The 20,655-nt window shown below is 43.9% G+C and overlaps 3 protein-coding genes and 1 pseudogene across 3 annotated transcripts; all 4 read right to left on the bottom strand.

Annotated features, from left to right (window-relative positions):
* Positions 1 to 10,833: 10,833 nt before the first annotated feature.
* Positions 10,834 to 12,096, bottom strand: LOC140934585 (uncharacterized). Its single transcript, XM_073384186.1, has one exon. It carries the CDS (start codon positions 12,094 to 12,096, stop codon positions 10,834 to 10,836), a length of 1,263 nt encoding a protein of 420 aa, XP_073240287.1.
* Positions 12,097 to 12,108: 12 nt separating this feature from the next.
* On the bottom strand, positions 12,109 to 13,161 carry LOC140933413 (uncharacterized; annotated as a pseudogene).
* A 1,726-nt stretch (positions 13,162 to 14,887) lies between these two features.
* LOC140934584 (uncharacterized) lies at positions 14,888 to 17,569 on the bottom strand. The gene is made up of 4 exons (XM_073384185.1): positions 17,420 to 17,569; positions 16,435 to 17,374; positions 15,330 to 16,181; positions 14,888 to 15,162 (listed from the first exon to the last, which is right to left on the bottom strand). Exons 1-4 carry the CDS (start codon positions 17,567 to 17,569, stop codon positions 14,888 to 14,890), a joined length of 2,217 nt encoding a protein of 738 aa, XP_073240286.1.
* Positions 17,570 to 18,938: 1,369 nt separating this feature from the next.
* LOC140934583 (uncharacterized) lies at positions 18,939 to 19,567 on the bottom strand. Its single transcript, XM_073384183.1, has 2 exons — positions 19,397 to 19,567; positions 18,939 to 19,355 (listed from the first exon to the last, which is right to left on the bottom strand). Exons 1-2 carry the CDS (start codon positions 19,565 to 19,567, stop codon positions 18,939 to 18,941), a joined length of 588 nt encoding a protein of 195 aa, XP_073240284.1.
* Positions 19,568 to 20,655: the final 1,088 nt, after the last annotated feature.

Here is a 20,655-nt window from a genome sequence, read left to right as displayed (position 1 = left end):
AGTTTTTTTTCTATTTCCTTAAACAACAGGGAATGCGTTCAGCTAAGCGAACAACCTTACAAAAAGACCAAAAAGAAAAAATATTGCCCATTCCTCCAATTCCTATAGTGCAGAGGTCCTACCAAACTCTTAAGATTAATTCAAACCATGCATTTCAGTTTAAAGGCAAATATGTCAAAACTACTTCTGCATTACCCTCAACCACTTTAATCCAGCAAATATCAACTTAAACATCCGCAGGTGTGTCAACCTCTGCTAGCGTGTCAACCAGTGTGTCAAACAGTGCCTTCGCCTCCACATCGTCCAGTGTACTGACAACTGTCTCGGCCTCAACCTCTGCTAGCGTGTTAGCCACCGTGTCAGCCAGCGTGTCAACCAGTCCCTCGGCCTCCACGTCGGCCAGTGTGTCGTCAAGTGTCTCTGCCTCTACCTCTGCTACCGTGTCAGCCAGCGTGTTGACCAGTGCCTCGACCTCCACGTCGTCCAGTGTGTCGCCAAGTGTCTCTGCCTCCACCTCTGCTAGCGTGTTAGCCAGCGTGTCGACCAGTCTCTCGGCCTCCACGTCGGCCAGTGTGTCGTCAAGTGTCTCGGCCTCTACCTCTGCTACCGTGTCAGGCAGCGTCTCAACGAGTGCCTCGGCCTTTACGTCGTCCGGTGCGTCGCCAAGTGTCTCGGCCTCCACCTCTGTTAGCTTTACAGCCAACGTGTCAACCAATGCTTTGGCCTCCACTTCCCCCAGTGTGTCGCCAAGTGTCTCGGCCTCCACCTCTGCGAGCCCGTCAGTCCGCGTGTCGACCAGTGTTTCGGCCTCAACCACAGCTAGTTTGTCAGCCAGTGTGTCTTATAGGGACCCGTCCTTCACATTACTCAGTGTGTCGGCAAGTGTCTCCACCTCTGCTAGCGTTTCAGCCAACGTGTCAACCAGTGCTTTGGCCTCCACGTCGCCCAGTGGGTCGCCAAGTGTCTTGTCCACCAACTCTGCTAGCGTGTCAGCCAGCGTGTCGATCAGTGTTTCGGCCTCCACCACAGCTAGCTTGTCAGCCAGTGTGTCTTATAGGGACCCGTCCTCCACGTCACTCAGTGTGTCGGCAAGTTTCTCGGCCTTAATTTTCGCTAGCTTGTCAGCCAGTGTGTCGTTTAGTGCGTCGCTGTCCACTTCGCGCAGTGTTTCTCCAAGTTTTTCGGCCTTAACTTCCGCTAGCGTGTCAGCTAGTGTGTCGGTTAGTGCATTGGTCTCGACATTGCCCAGTGTCTTGGCCTTCACCTCTGCTAGCGTGTCAGCCAGCGTCTCGACCAGTCCATCGGCCTCTAAATCGTCCAGTGTGTCGACCAGTGCTTTGGCATTTACCTCTGCTAGCGTGTCAAACAGTGTGTGGACCAGTACCTCGACCTCCACATCACTCAGTGTGTCGTCAAGTTTCTTGGCCTCCACCTCTACTAGCGTGTCAGCCAGTGTGTCGATTAATGCCTCGGCCTCCACATCGCCCAGTGTGTCGCCAAGCATCTCGGCCTCCACCTCTGCTAGCGTGTCAGGCAGTGTGTCGACCAGGGAAGCGGCCTCCAAATCGTCGAATGTGTCGACCAGTGCCTTGGTATTTACCTCTTCTAGCTTGTCAGCTTGTGTGTCAATGACTGCCTCAGTCTCCACATTGCCCAGTGTGTCGCCAAGTGGCTCGGCCTCGACCTCTGCTTCTTTTAGCCGTAAGTATTTAAATAGTATATACCTTTTTACAATTACCCTCTAATAGTTTTGTAAATGTATTTAATACTTCTGTTACAATGAAAATGGAATGTTGAGCTACCAAAACATAATCGAAGAAGGAAGCAAGTTTTTGATAGAACAATCTGTTTATAAAATGTTTTATATAAGAATTCGATATGTAGAGTGGGCTAATTTGTTGTCAGGTGTTGGTGGTTACTGCCCAGCTATGAGACTAGCTATGCTTAATCACACGAATTTTTTAACCAAACCGGTTGAAAAATTATTTACATGAAGAGTCACGAGCGCTTTATCATTTATTCAATGTATTGCGCACTTGATGAGGCCCGGACATAAGATTATAGTTTGTCATTCATACACTGTTATGTGGATGATTGGTAAACGTTACACTAAACTCTTTTACCCATCACATCGCTTTATCTGTCACCATGGTAATCAAGCTCCAACATTTTGCACTGATGCTCAACAGTGGACGATTTGATGGTAAAAGTAAATTTAATTTAACTTTTGGTGAGGACACTTCGTCTCCACAAGTGAATATTCAATTGTTTGCAACACTGAAGGTGCTCTTTTGCTGTACGATCGAGCAACTGTGTTTCATAATCCTTTTGGTATTTCTTTTTTTATAGTTCTTATTTCTATCTGAACGTCTCTAATAAAAAAATAGTTTCATTAGGAATAACATCGCGCTATTAACTGTAATGTTTTTGTATTTTGCAGGCAACATCGAGAACGACTTGCAGTTAATTTGTATCATTTTTTCTATTGCTATTTGCACATTTTGTACTTATCTTATTTCTCACGAATCGTGATTAGATTTTTTTTTCAGTGATATTATATGGGATATCGAGTTTCCATTTTCTTTTAATGGGTGTGGAGAGTAACGAACAACTTACATGATGTTAATGCTTCTCATTACAAGATGAGTGTTTTAAGTTTTTCATGTAGTATCTGTACATTTATGAAAATATTACCAGTGGAGACGATGTGGTTGTGTTTAACACATCCGACCTCGGGGGTCAATTTACTACAACTTTTTAAAGTGTAATTTACAAGTGCAGCCACTGTTTTAGAGTCTCAAAACGATAGTTATACTTGTAAATGTACAGTTGTAAAAGTCATTTATTGACACCGGGTCTGTAGGTGTTAGTACAAGCCCTGCCATCGCATTGTTTTGTTACATAGAAAACTTCGCCTCACTTTATCTTCTTCCGGTTAGTTTCTTAAAATAAACGTAGAGTTTCAAAAGATCATAAATTGTAGTCATGACGATGCGCAATAAGCAAAAATCGACAATTTTCCGATTTCAAAGTTATGTCTGCCTCTGATACTTCGTTTTTGCTCTCTAACATCCGGCAAAGGGAAAACAAAGGATCCACAAGCCTCTAAAGGACGCTTCAATGTGTTATGGCTGCCTTACACTGGCGATTGTTGAGCGATTTTAGTCGTGATTTCAGATCACCGATACAAACTTGCAGTAATTCCATGGTTTCAGTGGGACCCTGTTAATGCCACCACGGCCGCACCATAGAATCCTGGTCGTAATAATGAGGTGGGGGACGCCTGTATTACCCGGGAGAAATTTGAAACAATGGTTATGCAAAATTTGGCGGGGGAGGGGGGGGGGTAAACAAGGTGCATTATGGTCTATGTGAAAGTAGTGAGTACCAGATTTCTCACCTGTTTAGAGTAAGAGGTTGGTGACATGTCATATTTATTCATTCATTTTTTTTTTTTACATTATAGATTTTTTCAGCTTTACTGTGCACAGACCTCATTCCAGTGGAGATAGACAAGAAAGAATTTAATGGACCCTCATTTCCCAGGGCCACAACTCATGACAGGTAGACACAAAGGATGGTCACTGCCAGAGATTGTTATGCTTCTTGTAGTTCTTTCACGTCCTGAAGCAGTTACTTGAGTGAAGCGGCTATGGGTCGGGGTTTACAATATTTTGTGCTTGTCCGATAATAATAAAATTTCTGAACCATGCTGGTGTAAAACAAAAGCAGTAGTCTTCTGAATTAGTGCCCCCGGGAATCGAACCTACAGTATGCCTACTGCCTCGAACAGGGGAGTATCCATGGAGGTGTTCAAGGGAGTTCCGAACCCCCTTTTCTCACCAGTCGTATCGAGTTTTCAACTTGCTGTCGCGGCTCCTCTATCGGCTTACGATGTCTTCTAAGATACCTACAGTCTTACGACGTATTCCCACTGTATGGTATGAGTGTCGGCTTCCTGACCTAGCAATATCGCCGCCTTGCCTTCAACATCCATACAAGTGTTTCTAGTGAAGTCTATTTTGGCTACTTTACTTTCTATAGGCGAAAATAATCGAATTTCGAGGGCTAATCTGGACCCACGGGGCCCGAGGGGTACTTCCTATGATGTCTTATAAGGGGAGGCTCCGCCCGAAAGGGATACTTTTTTTAGCCTTGAGGCACATGAAAGGGTTTGGATTTCACTTGTTGAAGTATATGAAAGGGTTGTTAAAACCGTGATGACGGTAGGTCTTTAAAAAAGCCCAAAAGGTCTAACCGATAGACCTTTATGGTTGTGAATAAGAGGAGAAAATGTTTTGGTTTTGTGATTCATTCGCATTTAAGAGACAGTGCATTTATAGAAGTTAAAAGGGGTGCAAAGTTCGATTTAAGCAAGGAATGTGAAAGGGGTACAATTTGTCAATAGAAGGTATACGAAAGGGGTACCCTTTCTGTTAAAATGCTAACTGAAAGGATGAGCGGTTGGACCTTCAACAGAGCCATTTTGGCGTGGTTTAAATTAGGGTCTAGTGGCTCCACTGAAGTTGTGGGGCTAAATTGGTGCTTTGATGATGAATCTCAGTGTGTTTCTTTGTTCAATTTTGAAATTTTTGGGAATTCTTTTTGCAGGTATACCTCACTGGAATCTTACCTCCGTCTGTTTCAGGCATTCGTTTTTCAAATAGTATATCACCTCTGTGATTGGTCGTGACTCATGCAACAAATGGCGATATTGGAAAAGATATTGAAAAACCAAAAGTGTTTTATCAAGTTTAAACATGTGCTTTGAGCGTTGTAGACAGCTTGGAAGATGCACGTTCCTGTAGTTTTACATTTTATAAAAGACCTTTTTAACTTGTATATTTTGTCTCCTCAATGTTATGTTCATGTGATAATACTCTGGAGAATTGTTTCACTTCTTCTTATTCCCGTGCATGAACATGCATAGTTTATGAAACTACAAAGGGGTAAATTTTCCTGAGGCCTTCATCCTTTTAGGAAAATACAAGATACAAGCTAAAGGAGTCCATTGGAGTAGTTTCTTGGTGTTGCTGACGGGTGTGATCACCAAATGAGGTATTAGGGCCTGTTTACATAGAGGTGGGGGACCCCAGATATGTGAGGTAACCCGCTTAGGTGGTGTAACCTGCCTGTCCATATAATCTCTCATTTTCACGTTTACATGATAGGTGGCGTGACCCGCCACATGTTACCTCATCCATCTCGGGTCTCCCACCTCCATGTAAACAGGCCGTAAGAAAAGATTCAAAAGACTCTGAACAACACACACACCATAAAACAAAAGCCGGCCAACGATAGTTTCCGGAACACCAAGAGACACTCCTCCATTGGTTGATGATTGATCTAAAGATTAGGGACACCCAACGAGAATATAGTTCAAAACCACTTAAACATAGCATTGTTGAACGTATTTTAGTATTTAAATAGTAGATATAGGCATATTTTTATCCCCTAAAAATGTTTCATCTGTTCGGATTTCCTAGCTGAAAGTCTAGTGATCCGAAAATTAAAGGCATCAAAACTTATCTATTCGAAAATTTCAGCCAGAAAAAAGGCTCCCGAAAATTCTAGGTGACCTTTTTACGGTAAAAATCGTTAAAAATGGCCAATAATACCATTTTAGGGAGGTTCGAAAATCCTAGGAGAGGCATGCAAGCAAGAAATTTAACAACAAATGTTCCCAAAATTCTAGATCTCAAATCGTCTTCCGAACAGATATTTTCCAAAAATTGTCGTTGGGTGCCCCGAAAGATGTGTTTTATTGAAAATTCAGAACAAGAATGACAAAAGCCGGGTTATCAAATCTCTAGTTATGAAAATACATTGTGAAAGTAATGTGATTGTTTTTGTACGCCTTTTATAGTCTTCTTCTTATGCAATCGTCCATTTCCTATTTGCCCCAAGCGTCTGTTTCAAAGCGAGACTTAGTGCAAAGCCAGTCAAATAAAAATTATTTTTTATTCTCATGCAAATAAAACTCATAATCACAAGAAAAGTTTTCCACTTAGCCTCATATTGAAAGTGAGGGTTGTTGGAAATCGAAATGGCCTATTTTATGCTCTTTAGCTCAAAATGTTGTTGACAAATTCGTTAATTCCGTTATATTTTTAAATCAAATACAGCTATTAATAAACATTACCAATTTCAGAGTTGGTTTAAGCAGTAGATTTATTGAAACAGTTTTAGGTAAAATGATGATAATGTTCTTTCAAAGGCTAATAGACCATTGGGTTCTGCTTCACGTAAACCTTACTCACATTATTTTTTGTGCATTATTTGCTCATGCAAGCTTCTCCAAAATTTTCATACTCAAAACATTTGTATGCAAACGCAGTTGTGCCAATGTTCAGCGTTAGCTAGCGTGTTGTTTAGTACCTGAGTCTTTTACGCTCTGTAGTTTTTCTAAAATCGAAGAGAGAAGTATGGGAACAATGGAAGAATCGGTCTCTTCAATCCGGTAGGTGAAGCTGCAGGTTCTAGCACTACACCAGGCTCTGTGATAGTACCACCGTACGACTGCAGTAAAATTACGTTGTTTTGTATTGGGTAAAGTCAAGAGCCTTGAGCCTTGGTAAAATTTTTAATTAGGACGCTAAAATTGTAAAATGCCAAATAAAAGTCAATGAAACTTATTCTGCAGGAATTTCACTGTTTTAGTATCACAGAGCATGGTTGACCTGTGCCTACACGTAATTTGATTTCATTGTCAAGGCGTGAATAATTATTCCGGCGAAGCTCAGGCCCCGTCCACACCAATCCAGACACTTTTAAAAGCTGCCGATTTTTTTTTTATACGAATCGGCCTTCCGTCCACACGAGATCAGTAAACCCGCTCACAGAAACCTTAATGCAGTGGCGGATCCCGCCCCCCCCCCCCCCCCTCCCCTTTACTTTTAGACCAAACTGAGGCCCGAAGGGCCGAAAAAATTTTTTTGGAAACTTCCCCCCCTTATCGAAGGGTCTGGATGACCGGGCACCCCATTATCTCTCAAGCAGAGCCGTCGACTCTCCCTGATAATCCGGGAGACTCCAGATATTCGACCGTATCTCCCAGTCTCCAGATTACAGGGACACCCAACGACTGTTTTCTGTAAAATATCTGTTCGGAGAAGCAAAAATTGCCTAGAATTTTCTGTAGCTTGAGCAAGGCTAAAAATTTCTTGGTGACCGTTCCATTCATGTACAATTTTCGTAATATATCTAATAAATTCCTTACGATTTTCTAAAGTTTAATTTTTCGCATTTCAGTACCCAAGTTAGCCTATTTTTCGTAGAGAAAGGAAACCTAAAATTTTCGGATTCAAAAATGCGATGGAGAGAGGAATCAGAAAAATTCTCGCATTCGTAAAACTTAAAATTGCATCTAAAATTTTCGGGAAAATATTGCTGAAGCCCTTGTAATTTCGAAAAAGACTCAAACTGCCCTAGGACGACCGAACAGGTACAAATTTTAAAGCGCCGCCCGCATTTCCAGAGATCTGAAAGTACCTTGGATAGCCTAAAAAGTGTTTTCAGTGCATTTAGAAGGAAACCTCGTTGGGTGCCCCTGAGATTAGAGTCTGATATCTCCCGGATAACCGCCAAAGTTGCAATTTCTTGTAGACTCAACTTTCCGACAAATTTTTTGCGTTGTTTGAGCTACTGTCAACATGGAACGTTTCCTCATAAATTCTGATATGCCACTGTATAATGTGGCTAAATATGAACTGTTTACGTGCCATTAATGTCGATTGGAAACAACGAGCATTTTTGGCACAAATGACGTCATTTGTTATTTGATATGACGTAATCTATCATTCCTTCCCTATCAATTCTCAATATTTGATGACGTGGGGGGTTGACAGCCCTGCTCAAGGTCTGGATCGGGCACTGTAATGTTTTTGAAAGCGCTCTCCGGTGTGGTTTCCAAAAAAGATGGGAGAAGAGACCCAGTGTACACGAACCCGGGCAAAGAAACTATGCGGTTACAAAAATGCCCCGATTTTTTTGGACAGGGCTTTTAGATTACTGTGGGTATTTTTAAAAGTGGCATTGAACGAGCAGTTCGTGAAAGAACAAGAGATGATGAAATTGAGAAAGTCAGGTTTGCATGAAGGCCTACCCAAAACAAAAAAAGCCGACAAAACAAACAAAAAAACCCAAACTAAACAAAACAACTAACAGTTATCTGGGGTAATATTACATGGTCTGAAATAGGAAAAGACGTAAGCAGTCGTAGGTGTAAGGTGTAAATCCACTTGTAAACAGGCGCTAACACTTTATTTGGACGAAACAAATCGATCGGTACAACCAAGGATTTATATACGTCGGACAAGACCAAGCAATCCGTACAAACAAGGGTATATATACGTTGTCAAGCGTTAAAACGTCGTTACTTCGTGTGAATCGCTCCAACCGATATATCGAATAACTTCGTACAACAACAACAAAACTCATCACGTGATCTAAAAGGGCGGGAAACAAGAAAACAGGGAACGCAGCCGCAACACCCCGCCCCATGCGAAACTTAGTGAAGCATTTAAGAGTAACAAGTCAGGCGTGAGTTCCCAAAAAAAAACCTGTTAATCGGGTCAATAACTGGCAATAACAATGTCAATGTCCGATTCTTTCTCCTAAACAGTCTTAATCACGGTAGAGGTTCTCTGATTCCTCTAACAGACAGAGTTTCTGTATGGGTCCCAACAACGACGAGGAAGATCCGGTCTTCACTTCAACTGTTCGCACAAGCCCATCTTTTCCGTGAATCACCCTGACAATACGGCCTATTATAGCGAATAATCCAAGGATGGTCCACGGTTCCAACTCGTCTTTATTACATTTACAACGAATTACGATTACGGTTGCTAAAAGCGAAACAAAAAATACAAATTACTAAGGAATACAAATTACAGCTATGAAACGACGAAAATACAGGAAACGGAAAGAAACTAAGCGAAAATACTTACAAACGTTGTGTGACTAGAAAGTTGAACGGGAAAAGGGTACGATGGCTAACAAGACTGGACGAAAAAACTGCAATGATGTTGCCGTGAACGCTAAAGCGAAATGAATTAGAATAAACGATGAAACTTACAAAATGATCTAAGAACAAAGAAACTTATGCAGAGAAATCTAACAGACTATGAATAGCCATAACTGAAAAGAATGTGAAAGGAATGTGCAACTATACAAAGAACTGAACGCTAAACATATTGACCTGGAATGCGGCCGTAACACGGCCCAAATGCTACTTTCCCCTGGGAAGGTCTTGATCCACTCCACTTTCCACTAGGAAAAACTCTTATGTCCTTAATTCTTAATTAAGCATTTAAGTTCATTGAATATCTCTAAATCTCCATGGCTCCTCTGGCTGGGATATACCCCTGGTCCTAAGTTTTCTTCATTCTCAAGTATTAGCACGAGCTTCTGAATTGGCCTCTCCAACGTTGTCGTTGCCGTTGCAACCTTCACCGATCGGACCTGTCCCTTTGAATCTGGGCGTGAGTAGACAATTCGAGCCATATTCCATTGATTTCTTGGCACTCTATCATCGGCGATCAATACAAGGTCCCCTCTTTGAAGGTTTCTCTTCGGGTTGTTCCATTTCACTCTCTCTTGTAAGGTCTGGACGTACTCCTTTCTCCATCTCGACCAAAAGACGTTGGACAAATATTGAACCCGTTTCCATCTTCGACGGAGATAAACGTCGGCCTTCTGGAAATTACCCGGGGGCGGCATTACGATCTTTGATTTCATCGTCAATAGGTGATTCGGCGTTAAAGGATCCAAATCTCCGGGATCACTTGACGGGAAGATAAGCGGACGGCTGTTGATGATGCATTCTACCTCAGCCATCAAGGTTCTAAGAGACTCATCATCAAGGACGTGACCATATTCTCGCATCAGCGCAGATAAGATGGATCGAACAGATCGTATCTGACGTTCCCAGACGCCACCCATATGAGACGCAGCTGGGGGATTCCTTTTCCATTTGATAACCCAATCAGAACCAACGTACCTCCACTGGTAGGGGTTTGTCGCGTCTCGTATCGTCTGAACACGGTTGGCGACAATTTCTTTGCTTATGTACTTAAACACGGTTGTGCTGTCTGTCCAGAAGTGCCTGCTATTAACAGGTTCGTCTAGCTCTCTGGCGATCATCTCTACCACACGAACCGATACAGTGGCTGCGGTTAACTCTAAACGAGGGATAGTCATGGTCTTCACGGGAGCAATTCGAGCCTTCCCTATAAGGAATGCGCAATGGACGTCACCTCTCTCGTTTTCCATTCTAAGGTAGGATACTTGACCATAACCAGTCGAACTTGCGTCAGAGAAACTGTGGATCTGTCTCGACACGACGACCCCAAAGTTATTGGGCTTCAGACATCGTTCCATAGAGAAACGCTCAAGTGCAGGCAACTGGCCTCTCCACCTTTCCCAACGTACGCGGAACTCTTCGCAAATCTCGTCGTCCCATCCTAGCTTCGTTCGGCACAGATCCTGCAATATCTTCTTCCCGACTAACAGGAAGGGCGCAGCTATACCCAGGGGGTCGTAGACGGAAGATATGGTTGATAGTATTCCCCTCCTTGTTAGTGGCTGGTCCTTGATGACAATTCTGAAACCGAACATGTCCGATTCGATTGCCCACTGGACACCAAGAGCTCTCTCCACTGGATAGTAATCACTTCCTAATTCTAACGATCTAACTTCTGGGGAGCGCACTTCTTCCGGGATACTTTCGAGAACGTTTTTGCTGTTGCTAACGAACTTGGCCAAATTAAACCCTCCATGGGCGCAAGCATGGCGAACATCACGTATCCTTTCGATAGCGGTATCTTCTTTTCCTTAGGAGCGCAGACAGTCGTCAACGTAAAAGTTCTTTCGCAGAACATCTGCAGCCTCTGTTCCAACAATCTCTTCCGCGTCATCTGCGGCTTTTCTCAGCGCGAAATTTGAGCAACTTGGTGACGACACTGCGCCGAACAAGTGGACGTTCATTTGATATTCTTCAAGGTCTTGTGTTAGGTCTCCATCAGGCCACCAAAGGAAGCGAAGGAAGTCTCGCTGGCCTTCTGGTACGCGGACTTGATGGAACATTGCATCAATGTCCCCCATAAACGCAATAGGCTCTTCGCGAAATCTTGTAAGGACACCAACAAGTCGATTTGTCAGGTCAGGCCCTTGTAGCAACTTGTCGTTGAGCGATGTTCCTCCAAATCTAGCGCTACAGTCGAACACCACCCTTATCTTGTTCGCCTTCTTGGCATGGTAAACGCCATGATGGGGTATGTACCAGACTTTGCCCGTCTTTGCAGGAATAAGATGAGACGGTACCTTCCGAGCAAATCCCTTGGCAATGATGCTGCTCATATAGTTAACATAGTCCTTGTAAAACTTGTCATTCTTAATAAGCTTCTTTCTTAACCATAGTGCTCTTTGAAGAACTTGCTCTCTATTATCAGGAAACCATTGGCTGTCAACGCGGAAAGGAGGGGGAATTTCATAATGATGATCTTCGTCGTGACGAATTCCCTGACTGACTATCTTCAGAAACTTCATGTCTTCTCGTGAATATTCTTGCTCCTTATCTTCCGTTCGTTCACTGAAGTCCAGTTCGAGCATCTTGTTGAGTGCTTGTGGAGTGACGATCTCCTTAACCCTGCTCTCTACCATGAAGTGGTGGTCGAGGTGTCTGCCTGAACCAACTTCCGTAGCAGCAACTCTATGGCAATTGACATTTGAATGCTCTGTGTCGCATATGTACAGAGAGCCCACTATTGCCCATCCAGCAAACGTCCTGATTGCGAAGGGACCACCATCTTCACTAGCTAATACGTCTATAGGTTCGAGAGCTTTCGGGCAGTTTGAGCCAATCAGAAGACCAATCTTGACATTCGGTAACTGTGTAGGCAGCTCGTTGACTATGTTTCTGAGATGTTTCCAACGATGGGCAAGTTCAGGCGTAGGCACATTTGAGGGTGTGCAGAGGTCCTCTTTAGTGAATATCTTCGGTAGCTGTATTGGATTCTTGCCCTTTAAGTCCGTGACGATTAATCCATTCAAGACCTTAGAGTCGTGCAACTTTGTACCATTGACAGTCTTCACCATGAGCTGTGTATTCACGCCCTTCACCCCCAAGGTGGTCGCGATATCGTCAATAACGAACGAACTGGTACTGTAGGTGTCAAGCATGGCGTAAGTGAGGACTTCACTTTCAGCAGATTTCAGCCTAACAGGAACGACAGGAACGGCGGTTACTGATTCTTCGGTGACTAAAGCATTGCAGAGGGCTTCTTCCACCTCGGTGTGAGTATTTAAAACGTTCTCCTTTGGTTGCGGAGGAGTAGAGCTAACCTGTTTGGAGGCCTCCTGATTGAGGGCGAGGCTATCATCATGTAGACCCGTTGGATGTCGACGTGAGCAGCTCTTACAGGTCCTTCGCTGAGCACAACCGTTGGATCTATGTCCAGGACTGTAGCAGGCAAAGCAGAGTGATTTCTTCTTTAGGAAGTCCTTCCTTTGTGACAAGGATTTGTTCAAGTAGTCTTGACAGTCGTCCAAATCATGGTTCTTGTTGCACAACTTACAGAGGTTAATGGGAGTGCGTGAGCCTGACTGTTGGTCAGCGGTCACATCTGTCGCGTGACTGGAGGCGTGATGTGAAGTAACATTATGGTTCCCAGGCGTTTTAGACTTGCCAAAGCTTTTACCTCTGCCTTTGCTGGAACGATCAGGTCGATCTGTGGTACCATCCAAACGACGGAGCGCTTCACGAGAGAAGACTGGGTCGGTCGCAATTCCCGCTTCTGTATTAACGAAGTTCACGAAGTCGGTAAAGGAGGGGATCACTCCACCCGCCACTCTCCTTTTATTTGCTTCTCGGCGCCATCGGTCTTGAAGCGTAAATGGAAGCTTGGTTACCATGCTTTGCAAATTGTGAGGATGATCTAGGATAGACAGGTAGGTTAGAGTTGACATCGCGCTCCGGCACTGACTTAGGAAGATGGAGAATCTGTCTAATGCCAACTCGTCTCCTGGTCGGATGCAGGGCCACTCGTTAATTTTCTTGAGATAGGCGTTGGATATCTTGTATGGGTCCCCATACTTTTCATTAAGGAGCCTTTTGGCCTCTAGGTACCCACTGTGTCTATCAAGGTGAAGACATCCTTTGATTAGGTCCTTGGGTTCTCCGTGTAACTACTGCTCTAAGTATTGCAGGCGCACATCATTCGCGCTGACCTTAGCCTCTACTTGCGATTCAAAACTTCTTATAAAGGTAAAGTACTCCATAGGATCGCCACTAAACTTGGTCAGTGTAAGAGATGGTAGTAAACTCTGTAGTTGTTGCTCCGCTAGTAATTCTGTTAATCTGTTCTGTTGTTGAAGGACTTCACAGAACTGCTTAGTACTCTGATGTGTGTAGGCCATGTATCGATGTTCACTCGCGAAAGGTTCTTGTTTCGGTTGTCCTAATGGCTCTGTATCTTGCTTCATTTCCGCGACGTGAAACTCAGGTGCAAAAGGATTCAGACTTGGATGCTGCATTGGCTTAGGAGGAGTTTGTATCATAGGAGCGTCATATAAATCAGCGGTAAATCTCACTTTAGTCATAGTGTTAGACGTAACGGTTGGAGACGTGTAAGCGCTTGAGGAAGTCGAAAGAAAGGGCCCAGATGAAGTAGATGCCTGTACAGAAGAATCTTTCGGAGACAATTCTTGACGACCAGTCGAATCCGCATCGCCGACACCCCTTTCAATTTCAGCGAACACACCCTCTCGCACGCGAGCAACTGCCAACTGCTCTTCGAGGCGTAACTTCTCGACTCTCAACTCCAGCTCTTTCCTTTTATCCAACATAGCAACTCTGGCCATTAACTCGGCGGCTTTAGCTTTCTCTTTCGTTCTGCTTGAGGTAATCGAACGGTTAGAATGTCTAGATGATGCCTTTGAACGATGCGATGTGGAATATATCGAGCCAACTTGAGATCTTGTTTGCAAGCTATGTTCGATTGTCTCTTTCGCCGTTGAAATCCAGAGTACAGTTTTGTCTAAAAAGTCGTTAATCTTTCCACTCTGATTAATACACCATTCGTTCGCAACGTCCAAATCCTCCTCGGACTCAAGATCGTTTAAAAGAGCAGAGAAACCCGACTTGAGCTCTTCCACGGAAAAACGAAATGAAGTTAAATTCCTCTCGACGACGTCCACATTCTCTTTATTAGTCGCCAAACTATCGATTTCCTTCATTTGACGTTGGATTCTTCTAAATAAAGTCTGGAAATCCGTCCATCGAACATGAGCGATAAATGCTTTTCCCTTTTCTGTGCGCTGCCTTCGCCTTGTTACACCGGTTGCTAAGGCAGCATTAGCGAAATCCAAACTGTCGCTTTCCGTTCCAACTTGCTCCTCGATTGGATCCATAACGTTTCAACGAAATATTATAGCGAATAATCCAAGGATGGTCCACGGTTCCAACTCGTCTTTGTTACATTTACAACGAATTACGATTACGGTTGCTAAAAGCGAAACAAAAAATACAAATTACTAAGGAATACAAATTACAGCTATGAAACGACGAAAATACAGGAAACGGAAAGAAACTAAGCGAAAATACTTACAAACGTTGTGTGACTAGAAAGTTGAACGGGAAAAGGGTACGATGGCTAACAAGACTGGACGAAAAAACTGCAATGATGTTGCCGTGAACGCTAAAGCGAAATGAATTAGAATAAACGATGAAACTTACAAAATGATCTAAGAACAAAGAAACTTATGCAGAGAAATCTAACAGACTATGAATAGCCATAACTGAAAAGAATGTGAAAGGAATGTGCAACTATACAAAGAACTGAACGCTAAACATATTGACCTGGAATGCGGCCGTAACACGGCCCAAATGCTACTTTCCCCTGGGAAGGTCTTGATCCACTACAAGTACTAGGTCTCCAACTTGGGCGTTTCGTCGAGGTCTGTGCCATTTTTGTCTCTCCTGTAGGGCTGGAACATACTCCTTCATCCATCGTCTCCAAAAGTGGTCAGCAAATATCTGCGTCTGTCTCCATTTCTTTCTCAACAGCATATCTTCTTTCACAAAGGTTTCAGGCGACAAGGCGCTTACTGTTCTCTGCAACAACAGGTGGTTTGGTGTTAGTGGTTGAAAGTCGTTGGGGTCGTCTGAAACGGCACAAAGAGGTCTGGAATTAAGGGTTGCCTCTACTTCTGTCAGGACAGTCGCCAGTAGACTTTCTCCAAGAATAACTTTCAGGGCGATTCGAGTGCTACGTATCAGCCTTTTCCATACCCCACTGGCATGAGAAGCCTTAGGTGGCTGAAACACCCACTGGCACCCCTCTGCAGGAGATCATCTCTGATTTGGCATTGGTTCCAATTTTCAATTGCTTGTCTGATCTCCCTCTCGGCACCCACAAAATTGGACCCGTTGTCAGAGTACATAAATTTGGGTGGCCTTCTTCTATTTACAAATCTTCTGAAGACGTTAATAAAGCAGTCAGCCTCAAGGGAAGAGGCCAGCTCCAAATATATTGCTCTAGAATTCATGCACGTGAATATTGCTCCCCACCTCTTAACAACTGATCTTCCCTTCTTAACATTCAGGGGGCCAAAGTAGTCCACTCCTGTATAGGTGAAGCACGGCTCATAGGCTGTGGTGCTAAATGCAGGTAAGGCGGACATCATCTGTTCCATGGTTGTCGCTCTCTGTTTCTTGCATGTCATGCACGATCTCACAACCTGACGTACGGCAGACCTCCCATTAGGTATCCAAAACTTCTCCCTCCAGTGCGCAAGGATTTGATTTTGTCCAGCATGTAATAATTTCTGATGAAAGCTTCCAATCAGTACCTGGGCCACATGGTGCTTTGGTGGAACAATCATAGGGAATTTGGCATCAAACGCAATTGGGGCATCTGCAATGCGACCTCCAACTCTCATGACACAGTCATCCAGTATGGGTCGCAGCTTTACAATCTTGTTAGAACGTTTGACATGGCCTCTCTTCTCCAAATCCTGTATTTCGACTGCATATACTTCTCTTTGTACTAGTTTAACTATAGTCAATGTTGCTTTCTCCAGATCTGCCGTAGTCAGGTGCTTCTCAATATCTGCTTTCTTGTCTTTACCATACTGAATGTACGCCTTGAATTTCAGCAGCCAGGCTAACTTTCGTTGGAGCGCTGTCCAAGAGGAATACTTCACAAGCAACTCATGCAATTTCTCTGGTAGAGTCAGAGTGAATATAGCTTTTTCACCCTTCAGTTTTTGGTCGTCTTCGGGAAGAGCCTCAGTTTCAAAAAATGGCCAGTCTTCTTCCGGCTTCATCAGAAAGGCCCTTGAACCATCTTTCGCTCGTTAGGAATCGTTGTGCCGAAAAGCCACGGGACGCTTCGTCAGCTGGTTTGAGGTTCCCTGGGCAATATCTCCACTGACAGGGCTGAGAAGTATCTCTAATTTCTGCCACTCTGTTAGCAACATACGTCTTAAATCTGCGTGTCTCATTGTCGATGTACTGCAGCGTTATCTTTGAATCGGTCCAAAAGAACGAAGCAGACATCACCAGGTCAATCTCCTTTAGGATCAGACGATGTATTCTTACAGCGATTGTGGCAGCTTGTAATTCAAGTCTTGGCACAGACACGAACTGTAGAGGGGCGGTACGACTCTTGGCCATGATAAATGAGCAATCAACTCTGCCGTCTACAGTTTCTCTTCTCAAGTACGAGACAGTTCCATATCCAACCTCTGACGCATCACTGAAGTGATGCAGTTGGAACGTCGCATCGAGGGAACAGCCACCAGGAAAATAGCAACGCGGAATAGTCACATGATTGAGCAGTGACAAGTTCTCCTTCCACTTATTCCAGTCCTTCAACAAGTCTTCAGGTAACTTTTCATCCCAAAGGAGCTTTAGCTGCCAAGTCTTCTGCAAGACCCTTTTTGCTGGCAACAGGACTGGTCCAATCATACCAAGAGTATCAAAGATCGAGCTCAATGTAGACAAACACCCTCGCCATGTGTCATTCCCGGGTCGAGCTGATGGCGGCGATGTCTTGACACCAAACGTATCGGTATCAATGTTCCATTGTTGTCCGAGGGCTCTCTCTATAGGAAGTTTATCGAGTTCAAGATTCTTGATTTTTCTTTCCTCGTCTGGGATAGCAGCCAATGCATCTTTGTCATTTGAAATGAATTTAATCAGGCAAAAATTCCCTTTGCGTAACATTCTCATCAGTTCCAACGATGAATGCACTGCAAGTTCTGTCGACGGTTTCGAGAACAAACCATTGTCTACAAAGAAATTTTTCTTGACAATTTCACGACTTTTTTCTCCAAAGGCAGCCTCGTTGTCTTCAGCAGTCTGCAGTAATGCCTAAGCAGCAATGCATGGCGAATCTGCCTTCCCGAACAAATGTACTGTCATCTTATAGTTACTAGGTGGTTCGTCTAAACTACCGTCCCACCACAAGAATCGGAGTGTGTCCGTGTCGTCCTCTCTGCAAGCCACTCTATGAAACATACTTTCTATATCAAAAGCTGCTGCTTCTTCATCCTTTCTAAACCGCATCAATACTCCTACTAATGAGTTGTTAAGCAGCGGGCCTTGTAGCAGTTCCTTATTAAGTGCGGTCCCTTCAAATCTCGCAGCTGCTGGCTGCTGGTAAGAGCCGCTTCTTGTTCCGACAATTTCACTGCATAACCCTTGTCTATATAGTCATTCATGACTGTCTTGTACTGGGCGGCAAACTCAGGACTACGTTGGAAACGCCGTTTAAGTTGCTGCAGCCGCTTCTCAGCTTGCACGCGGTTGTTAGGCAGCGCAGGGTTATCGTTTCTCCACAAAAGACCAACTTCATACCTTCCATCCTTCAGCTTAGTTGTTCTCTTTAGGATTTCAAGGGCTCTTTCGTCTTCGAGACTGTTCGAAGTGCCATCACTCCTGAATCCATGTGATTCTAAAGCCCAGAACCTTTCAACTTGTTCGTGCAGTCTCATGTCTCGCTTGTCTTCAGTCCAATCAAACTCAAAGACTGATAGCGCAAGACTGATAGCGTCCTCCTTTCTGTTGGTTGGCCCGGCTACGCACCATCCAAAGGGGGTCTTCATTCCGTATGGCTGACTCTGTGGACTGTCTCCCAGCAATAGTCAAGAAGTATATGAACTTGAGGTACGTCTTGGCCAATTAACACAGAGACTTCATTCACATCTACAGCAGTATTTGGCAATTGAAGACCACTGAGGTGTGGCCAAGGAGACAAATCCAGTTGACTTGGGCAGTAGCTGTCCGACACATTCTAACTTTTCACTGTCAAGGCGTGATGTGATACACTGGAAAGGACGGACTTCCTTGGCTCGCTGAGCTGATCTGGAATTTGACCTTGCATAATTCAAGATTTTGGTCTCTTTGAGTGACAGTGTTTATGCTAACTTTCTCTGGAACTCCTTTAAGTTGCAGTTTGTCTGCAATGTTAGAAGTGATCATTGAGCTAACAGCAGCTGAGTCTAACATACCATACGTAGTAAGTATTCTCCCATTTTCAGCAGTCACTCTAAGTGGAACGACTTTGGGCAATACAAAGCTCCTCCTGTTACTCTCTGTCGTTGCATTGTTCACTGACAAATTGGACACTACCGGGGAACCCTGCTCAGGATTGCCTTTAACATCTTCAATCGCGTTTTTTGTCGAAATATGCAACAGCGAGTGGTGATCTTGTGGACGAGCACAGTCTTTCCCAGTACAACTGGTCTTTTCTGGGCAGTTCCTTTGCAAATGAGTGTGACAGACATCGGTAGCAAAGAGCTTTAAACCTTGCAAATCGTCTCCGCCAACCTACGCCCACTGCCAGCTGCGGGTTTCTTTGTTCTCTGATTAACTCCGTTTTCTTGTGTCCCTACCTCTGTTGCTAGAGTGGGGATCGTCGGACCAGCCCTTTCTTCTAGCGCTTTTTATTGGGGTTCCTGCCAACACTGATCTTTGTTTGTGATTCACTCTTTCTGCCATACACCGGGTCGTTTTCGATTTGCGACTGTGCAGTAATAAACTTGGATAGCTCCTTTAAGTCCGGTTCTCTTCCATCCGACCTCTCGCGATACAACATTGCAGTCTTTCTCCACTTTCCTTGAAGGTGACCTGGCAAACGATCATAGATGTGTTTCAAGTTAATGGTACAATCAAGTTCACATGACCGCAACTCAGACATTGCCCAGCAACAGTTCTCAATCTTGTCAGACAAGGCTAGGAGTGCAGCGTTATCTTCAGGTCTTTTCTTTGGTCGATCGGTAACAGACGATTTCAAGGCTTGAACTATCATGGCGCTTTGTCCAAATCTGTGCTCTAACACCTTGAGGGCCAACTGACATCCATTAGGTAACCATTGTAGTTCTCAATTACTACCTTCGCTCTACCTGTAGTGTAGGACATCAAATAGTTCAATCTCTCGCTGTCAGACAGTGATTTTTTACATTCAACTTGGTCCCGGAAATTTTCTCTAAACCGTAGGTACTTGGCTGGGTCGCCATCAAAAGAGGAAGGCTCTGGTGGTGGCTGTGACAGTCTCAGTTCCATCTTTTCCCAGAAGGTTGCTTGGGGTTCACATCCCGTCTCTTTATTAGAAGAGGTTTGTTCAACTGGTGATGATTCTCGACAAAGTATTTTGTACAGCAGTACAATCTTTATGTTTGTCCGCGAGTCGGGTAGCTGAGCTCAAATCAGTATAAGCCTGTGATTGTAAAGGTGATGGGGAAGAATGGACAAATTCTGGTGCATGAGGATTCAAAGTGCCAACTGACTCAAGTCCTGGATCTCTTCATGAAGATCCCCAAACAATTTGAATCGTTCATTTAATTTAATGCATTGCTGACTGAATTTTTCCAGGTTTCTATTCAGTCCCATGAGTGTTTGAATATTAGCAATTTGCGCCTTTGTTTCTCTCTTGAGTTTCCTTCGCTCACTGACATCTCGAGCAAGTTTATAGGATTTACCTTTCTCCGTTAACTTGTGTTCTCTTTTTCGGCCGATTCTCGCGGTGCCAGCAGATGTGCTCTCTAAGTTTGGATTCTCGATCACGGTCTCGTCCGTACTTCCGACTCCTTGTCCATTCCTCAATTCCCCAAGAAAGTCAACTTCATCGTTCAAAGGTAAATTCGTCGCTTCGATGAGATGCTCACCTCGTTGGCAAACTCTGCAAATCGAAGACAACAATAGGGCCATTTATACGAGGAAAAATAAGATGTAAATAAGACGCGAACTGTACCATTTATACGAGCATGTCTTATCTAAAAGACTTGCCTAGTCCCTATACGGCTTCTTTCCAGGCCCTCTCGGTCAATGCATTTCGGTGACGTATCCGAGACGAACGGCCGGGAGACGCCTAGACAATCTCGGAGTGCGCATGCGTGAGCATTTTTGCATTTTTGAAGAGTTCACACGTTCAACTGAAATAATCTATAAATAACTTTGCGCGTGAATATCCTTCGCTTAAAGATCGGCACTATTGACAAAATTACAAAAATAACTAACCTGGTTTCTGTTACTAAAGAACGAAAATATTACTTTGAATCGGAAAGAATACTACTGTATAACGTGCAAGTAATTTCTCTTTTAGGTCATTTTCAAATGAACCATTAAAATGATATTTCTTTATTGATAAAAAG

The sequence above is a fragment of the Porites lutea genome, chromosome 4 (genome assembly GCF_958299795.1).
Source record: "Porites lutea chromosome 4, jaPorLute2.1, whole genome shotgun sequence".
Taxonomy (NCBI): domain Eukaryota; kingdom Metazoa; phylum Cnidaria; class Anthozoa; order Scleractinia; family Poritidae; genus Porites; species Porites lutea.
Note: the sequence above shows the minus strand (reverse complement) of the source record. Positions and strands in the feature narration are given on the sequence as shown.

Coding starts and splice junctions, on each gene's coding strand:
- LOC140934585 (XM_073384186.1), bottom strand. CDS start 12,096: ATGGTGAAGACTGTCAATGGTACAAAGTTGCACGACTCTAAGGTCTTG.
- LOC140934584 (XM_073384185.1), bottom strand. CDS start 17,569: ATGCGGTTTAGAAAGGATGAAGAAGCAGCAGCTTTTGATATAGAAAGT. Junction 17,375..17,419: donor CTAGTAACTATAAGATGACA/GTACATTTGTTC, acceptor ATTGCTGCTTAG/GCATTACTGCAGACTGCTGA. Junction 15,163..15,329: donor TCTCCTGCAGAGGGGTGCCA/GTGGGTGTTTCA, acceptor GTGCCGTTTCAG/ACGACCCCAACGACTTTCAA.
- LOC140934583 (XM_073384183.1), bottom strand. CDS start 19,567: ATGGAACTGAGACTGTCACAGCCACCACCAGAGCCTTCCTCTTTTGAT. Junction 19,356..19,396: donor ACACTACAGGTAGAGCGAAG/GTAGTAATTGAG, acceptor AATGGATGTCAG/TTGGCCCTCAAGGTGTTAGA.